General features: G+C 38.7%; 1 protein-coding gene across 1 annotated transcript in view; it reads right to left on the reverse strand.

Annotated features, from left to right (window-relative positions):
- Positions 1-3,670: 3,670 nt before the first annotated feature.
- TFAP2C (transcription factor AP-2 gamma) overlaps positions 3,671-7,940 on the reverse strand; it is an 8,723-nt gene continuing 4,453 nt past the window's right edge. The window contains exons 6-7 of the mRNA XM_019509767.1: positions 6,647-6,788; positions 3,671-5,320 (exon numbers count right to left, since the gene is read on the reverse strand). Of these exons, the coding sequence (XP_019365312.1) occupies positions 5,035-5,320; positions 6,647-6,788 (428 nt within the window). The 3' untranslated portion in view covers positions 3,671-5,034. The remainder of the gene's footprint in view (positions 5,321-6,646; positions 6,789-7,940) is intronic.

A 7,940-nucleotide genomic window follows, 5' to 3' on the forward strand; every position in this document is an offset into this window, starting at 1 on the left:
TCAAAGATTGTGGGCAGGAATGTTGTTGATCAGATGAGCTATTCGGAGAATGTGTCACAGCGTTGCTTACAAGAAAGACCTGTTCAAGGAACTTGGCTAAGAGGTTGCTCACAGTGGAAAGGAAAAAATTAATTTTTGTGGCTAGTGCCTTACACAATAACGGCACATTGGAAGCAGCTGGTCCACGGTCCAACCTAGGAAGAAATAAGTGTATCCAACAAATACAAACATGGCACACGGCTGTGAAAAATAAGAGGGAGAGAACTAAAGGAAGCAACTTATATAGGGTGTGCGTTACTACCAATAAGTCGCCTAGTAATCCTATTTCAGCATAGACCCAAGGTTATTTCTGCAGATCTACTCTCATCTGCATAATTAAGAACTGGGCTGCAGCAAAGACAATGACCAGAAATGCTCCCATATGGCACATGCAAAAGAGATGTACAAGCGCTAGGATTCAACGTGCTGCACTTTTGAGTAAGGGTCTAAATTTTAGAGAACAAACAATCAGCACATACCTGCATGCATGAGGAAATTCTCAAGAGCAGGTTTGTGGACACAGTAAGTGCACATAGCTCACCATGATACTGAGCCTCATACCCAAAAGGAATCACAAACCGCTTACAGAGACTCCTTATGAAGATCCTGAGCTGACAAGGAGCAAACATAGCTTACAGCTTTGGGATTTGTGAGAGGTGAAGGTATGGCTGTCCCCTCTCCTGCCATTCTTTAAAACAAAACAAAAAGTTGAAAGTTTTGGAGGGAAAGAAATTGAGAACACCCAACACAAATTGAAAGATAAATAAGGAAGCATTTTGCAGAACTTGTCTCTCGCTTGTAGTTCCACTAATACAGCATTTTGAACCAGTATTGTAGCATGCTTATATAGTACTAATACCCAAAGTCCTTAACCCATGAGAACCATGTTGTACTTGGCTATAGGCAGATGCGCTGGGAAATGCAAACTCTGCCCGGAGTAGATTCCAGTCTTAAAAGCATAACGCTCAGAAAAAGGGAGAAGGAAAATGTTACACCAAGCAAGCAAAGCTGTCACTAGATAAGTTAGTCCTGTTTTAAAAAATATAAATATATGTAAATCCATCTCGTTGGTGTTACAAAAGTAGTAGAGAAGATGCAGGAATCACTTGAGTAAGAGGCACGGAGGGAGGGAGATGAAGCTAGGTGCTGTTTGACAGCCTAAGGGTTGTACTGAAGGGGGACTACCACTTAACAAGAGTAAAGCAAACGAGGGGAGAGAAAAACTCCCATCAGACCTGAGTAATTAAGAACTCATGAGATTTTCAAGCCCAATACATCAAGGTGCTTGGCTCAAGCCAATGCTGATGGATGAGCAGAGCCGATAGAAAGGTTTGGGACCATTTCCCCTCCCCCCTCACTCAGATAATGCCGATTCAACAAATCAAAACACAAAGTGAGAACGCATGGTTTTGAAACGTTCAGCGTGAAATTATATAAACAAGAGAAGAACAAACTTTCATTTTACGAAGCTGAAATAATGGTTTTGCCTTTATTTACATATTTTCATACGGTCCAAAACCATTTTTATTTTTTTGGAACACTTTCAAAAATTGTACCCTCGGAGATGTAGCAATTTTCAAGTCTCAGGATTCTGGGTGGTTTTTGAAAACCACCTCAGAGCATATTTATATTTCTATGTACATGAAAGCCAGGAATGGAAATTTTTGACCCGAGGAAAAAAAAAAAATCTGAGCATCTGAAAACAAAAGGAAGGCCTGAAAGTCAACTTTTCTGTTGTTTTGCTAGCTGCCTCAAAATTATTGCTTAGCTTGCTATGGAAGTCACTACAAACTTTCAAGTTTCTCTGAGATTAGTACATTTTGGGTGGCAGAAGAGCTCAGATCATACAGTTTAATCGTCCTGTTGAGTGACTCTAGGGAAGGTGTTCTTGTACTATATTACTGGGACAGCTTGTTTGGATATCGAGCTTCAAATAACACATCTGAAATATACAGTTCAGCAGAAGCATTAAGGTAATGGAAACTCCACTTTTCTAATGTTCCAGCATATAAATAGAACACCAGTCAGGACACTAGACAATTGACTGGCTTTGCTCAAATGCACGCAGAAATAAATGGAAACATCCTTATTTCCTGTCCCAGGGGGCAATTATTTCAGAGCCTGGCTTTGTGCATTAATAAAAAGCAAGATTCTATTGTCTGGTAGCAAAAGTATCTTACTGTACTATGAGTGTAGCGCTGCAGAAGAAAACTAAACCCTACTTTGAACAGTTCTTCCAGCTCTAATCATAAATGCACATTTAATTCAACTTCCTATCGGCTGCGTCAGCACTCACCTGCCCAGAAGGGGAAAACAAGGATTTTCAAATGTCAGAGCATTTTGGAAAAAACAGTAGAATAAGTCTGAAGATTTGAATTTCCACATGCATTCAGGAGAAAGAACTTGCTTTAGTCCTTTCATGTCTTTATACCTCCATTTCAGTCCCATTACAGTGGGTCAGGAAAAGTAAAAACTCACTTGCGCTCTGGAAAAAAAAGTGGTAGGAAAGGATTGGATGCTGGGAGCATTTCTCCCCATCCACTAGAACAAAACGAAAGAATGCCAAAAATACTCTCATCTCAAAAATATTTTTTAAAATTGAAACATTAAAAAGGAACAGAAACAGTAAAGGAAGTTCTTTGTGAAGCAATATTTACTTGAAAAAAAGATGTAAAAAGCAACAGGCAAAAAAGCCTTTTCTGCATCTGTACAGGGCCCTGCACAGGGGGAGAGAGAAAGCACGCATGCACACGCGCTAACCCTAGGGCATTCAAGCCTCGTGAATCATCTCTTCCCTACCCCCTGCCCAACCAAGAAACCCACAATATGCCATAGGATGTTTTTAAAGTAATGCATGAAGAGTTCTTATTTGCTTTATGGTTTCAGATCCTTTAGGGTGCAACCATCCAAGTCCAGTATCATCATCCTTAATTCTAAACCAAATCCTGTGCTATCCAATGATCAAAGCTGGGTGCTGAAATACTGCGTGTGGTATAAGTGCCCAGAGACTTGCATGCAAGACTGTTTTAGAAATAGTTTATATAAGATTTAGAGAAGAAAGATGGCTTTGTAGTTGAAGCACCACAGCACAGATCTGAAGGCTTAGGTGCGGTGCATCCCTCTCCCCCATGCCTTTAGCTCCGCTTGTTATTTTGAGTAAAATACTTGGCTGGTCTCTGCCTCAGTTTCCCCTCTCTGTAAAATGGAGCCAACAGCAAATGTCAAATATCCAGTTGCATGTTCTAGGCATTTGCAAGCATTTATCATTCAAAATAGAGAACGAATCCGACGCATGAGATTACCATAGCACAAAGCAGGAAGGGTCAGATTTTTGTTAGAAGGAAGCCTTAAAATTTGCCGCTAGCTTTCTACTTACATAGGCAGCTGGCAGGATACCAATGGCTTTAAAGAAGAAAGAAAAAAGAAAGAAAGATTTTTGGAGATACATAACTCATTTAATTGAAACCATTAGTTTTACTGGCAGACAGCTTCACATTTCTGTTCTGTTAATCCGAACAAAGTGCTGCAATTATGACTCAATACACAATGTCCTCTAGTGCCACTCACCCCTTGCTCACATAGTATGGAAAGAAAAAAGAAAAAACTTTTCAGTTAATGAAACATCTAATGCTTCTATCCAGAATACTTTTATTATATGGTTATCATATACATCAGAATTATATTGGAAACATTTACAAATATGTAAAGAGTAGTTCATAACCTCCAGTATTCACATACACACAGTAACTCACACACTCATTTTGCATGTCTAGTCAGTTATCAGGCAAATGATACACAAAATTATTGCTTTGTGAACATACACCTCCGATTAAAATTTAATCTTCAGTGGCAAGAACTGAGAATTAAAAAAAAAAAAAAGTCTTAAATACCCTGTATAACATACCTGTGCATAAACCTAACAATGTATTTAGCTTACCCATTACCTTTGAAATACTTACCAAAATTAAAATTTGAAACCATTTTTATAAAAAAAAAAAAGTATTAAAAAGTTCACCATTATTTACAAATCCGATTAAATTACACATAAATAAATATATACATTCAACACACTGCTTCCCTTAAATTCACATAAAGCCTCCCTGGATTCTTTTTTTAGGCCCTAATTGGCAAAAATGTTCTCTTAAAAAAAAAAAAAGAAAAAAGTTATGTGCCTATTCTTTCAAGTTTTTTTTTCAATTTAAAAGCATGACCCAATATAAATATGCAAATAAAGCTGCAATATCCTTAGAAAATCTGTTTTTGCCTAAAAGGATTTTTTTTCCCCAGTCTGATGTAGTTCTTATTTGTTAAAAAATATCAAGATGATATCCACTGCAGCCAACATTCCTGCAGTTTTAAAAAGCCTGAATGTTTCCATAAAAAATAAGCCTCGTAATTAAAACAAACGTGTCAAATGCCATCAAATAGCTTTTACATCTAAAGACTTCAATTTTCTCCCATGGTAGTCTGAAAATAAAGCAAAACCAGAATGATCTTGCCATCTTCAGGTATTTATAAAACATTTAAAGTACGTAAATCTAAAAATCATTGCTTAATACTGCATTATTGTTATCGTTGCATTTAAAAAGAATAAAAACCTGAAATTTCATCCGACAGTGAACGGGAGCCAATCTAAAATTTGCATCTTAAAAAATATACACAGAGCTAGTCACCACTAGATAGTTAGGTGTTGAAAACTCTCTATCTTTTTGCATATCCATCAATAACATTATAGCACCACTTTTACAGCAAAGGATTTTAATACGTTTGTGCCGGTACTCATCTTCGGTAACTGATTCCACAGTTAAGGGACAACGCAGCTTTAGAAAGGTTTGTCTTACGGATCCGGAGTGGGGGGGAAGGGGGGGGTGAAGACCCTGAAAAAAGGGCCATTTCCCCCTCCACTCCCCCTTTTTTCCTACCTGCCCCCTAGGCAAGAAGAACTCAAGTCTGTGTTTAGAAGGAACGGTTCGAAAAAGTCTGGTTTCTCTCATTTTACTTCCTGTGCTTATCCATTTTATCAATGGTTTTGTTGGTTTCTGCAGGGCTCTGGTCACCAGTGTTCATATAGGTTTTGTCTGCTATTTTTAACGCTTCATTTAGGTAGTTCTGGACGGATGTCATGGCAGCACAGATGGCAGCACTCCCAAAGCCATGTGTGATCAGGCTAAAATGAGTCAAACAGCCCTGGATACCAGGGTCCAAGATTGGACTAGGTCTAGTGTTTCCAAGAGGAGTTCTATCCTGAGTGAGGAGGTCTGTGAATTCCTTACAGATCTGCCTGCAAGACATAAGAAGTGTTCACACTTTACACCAGAGCCAGGGTTCCTGCAGGAAGTACAAGAAGTCCTACAAGATTTAGCAGGAAGAAAAAGGAAGATGGGGAGGGGAGGGGGCAGGGAAGAGAGATGCAGGGTCCTTTAAAACAAAATGAACCAGCAGTAATAATTCGGACTACGTAGCAACTAGAAAGACTTTAAAAAAAAAAGTCAGTTACATTTTATGGTCTCATCAAGATCCTTGATCTAATTTGAAAAATTAAAGCCTCAGTGCCAGTCTCTGATGTCCATTTAACTATATATCATACAAATGTGCACACACTTTCCAAAGTGTGATCTTTCCAGTTTTGGTGTCTGGCTGGTTCTGTTTCATTTACTCCTGATTTTTTTTTAAATTAATTTAGGGCCAGTTTCTGTGAGAACTTCCACAGCTGCATTTAAGTCATTTGCAATTGATAATACGGCTGAACTGGGGCATTTCATTTAGCTGTGTGCATTATCCACATTTACCCACCTCATTAGAGGCCCTGATCCCATGAATACTTATGCACATGAGCAGCACACACAAATGTTCAATGCGACTACTCAAGCACATGAAGTTACTCCCATGCATTACAGCTCACAGGAGCAGAGTCCTAGATTTTAGATGTGCTTTGTTCTTTTCACGTGAACTGAGGGAAGTTAATGGAATCATCATTATTGGATCAACTGCACAATAATGTGCTGTATTTTGGGGGGAAAAGGAAAAAAAAAGTTACTCTAGAGTACAAAAATATATACTTGAACAATTAAGTGTTATTTCATGTTTGTGAATATAGTATTTTCATTAAGAGATATATTCCCATGAATTAAGCTTCTTCTTGTAGGAAGAATTCAATATTTGTTTGTGTGGTTCTCTCCGATTGTAAGCCAACACAGTTATCTCTGAGCCCAGATAACTGTAAGCCCACTCAAGGCAAAGAAATTCCTTTTGCCGACTCCAGTGGGCTTTACATCAGAGCTTAAAACTGCTGCTATACAACGCTGTTTAAAAAAACCCAAACAAACAAAAGACAAAAAACAGACAGGTGCACATACAAAAAAAAAAAAGTATCTTCTTATTCTATAAAAGCCTAGTGCCATGTCTACAGATGCTGGCTTTCAGCCTCACTTAATTCTTCAGCACAGTACTGCAAGGGCTTATGACAACTCTTGGAATTATAACACACACGGGGCTCTTCATTTTTAGTAAAGAGCCAAGAACTGGGCCGTATTTTACAATATCAGATTTTTCTGGTCACCGAAAGCAGCATTGTAAAAAAAAAAAAAAAAAAAATCTCCAAACTTACTTTGCAGCAAGAAGCATGTTTTTCCTGTTAGCCATCTCGTTACGGCCCAAGTGCGGTCTGGTTAAATATTCAGCCACTGCTTTAGAGGGAAACTCTGTCTCACATACATAGCCAAAGTCACGAGCAAGATGTACCGCTTCACCTGGAACAGGGAGAGGGAATAAGTGTGCACATTTACTGGGTGCGAGAAAACCAGATGTTCACCATCAGAAGATTAAAGAAATATATACCAAGTACAAGTACTTAAGTTCCTCCTAGCATGCTCTAATTTAGAAAGTCATTTATGTAGTGATTCACCCCACTGTTTGTTGTTATTTTCTAATAGACAATACATCTCCCTTCCTCAAATTGGACTGGGGAAAATCTGTATACCATGTGCTTTAAAATAATTGTTTTGGTTGCCTTTGCATCAGAAAACAAGCTGTGGGCTTCTGCATCTAGTTAAGGGTAGGTTTGGCTCTGAATACTCAGAAGGCACACAAAACTGGCAAGAGACCTCCATTTGCGCAAGCAGATTTCTGAAGTTAAACAGACTTTGCACACAAGGTACTATTCACAAATAATCATTTGAATACATATTCAATTGAGAGAAAAAAAACAGCAGTATTGTTTTGGCCAATTAAAAAACTCATTCTAGCAAAAACCCCGAATTTTATTGCGACTTACATGTCAGCAGACACTTGGACTGCAGTCCCAATTCTGCTTTCCAAAAGAATTAAACTAGAAACCAGCACAGTATTTTGAGAAACAGCTCTTCTCAGTCTACATGAAGTTAGATTTAAGTATTCCTACCCCTTAACAAAAATCGGCTGAGCGCACCCACTCCTGAAGCCAAGCTAGGCTCATCCAGGGCCCACATAACATGCTGCAGATTAAACGAGCTCCGGTTTCCTACCAGGAAGTCAAAAGCTGTAAATCTCACTTTATATGCACGTTTATTAGGAAAGCTTCTGAGGATACCATGGAGGTAGGTCACTCATTGGAGTCAGCTGCTCCTGTGCTTTTAAGTCTCCCAATAGGAAGCCAAAGGACATAGAAATGGAGGAAGTTCACACACTCCCCTACTCAACCAACATGCACACTCCAGCTTCCAGACAAGTTGAGGTCCTCAATGAGACTTAAGACCTGCTTGGTATAAAGGAATTCCTCCCTTTATACCTGTCAAGTTCACCACACCGCAAAAGTGACTAGGATATATTCTAACCCCGTTGAACAGAATGAATAAAAATGTTTATCTCGTGAATAAAAACTTCAGTTACTGCTGTAGGAATTAAAACGTACCATTGACACTTCA

The sequence above is a fragment of the Gavialis gangeticus genome, unplaced genomic scaffold (genome assembly GCF_001723915.1).
Source record: "Gavialis gangeticus isolate Ggan-Ray unplaced genomic scaffold, GavGan_comp1, whole genome shotgun sequence".
Classification (NCBI taxonomy): domain Eukaryota; kingdom Metazoa; phylum Chordata; order Crocodylia; family Gavialidae; genus Gavialis; species Gavialis gangeticus.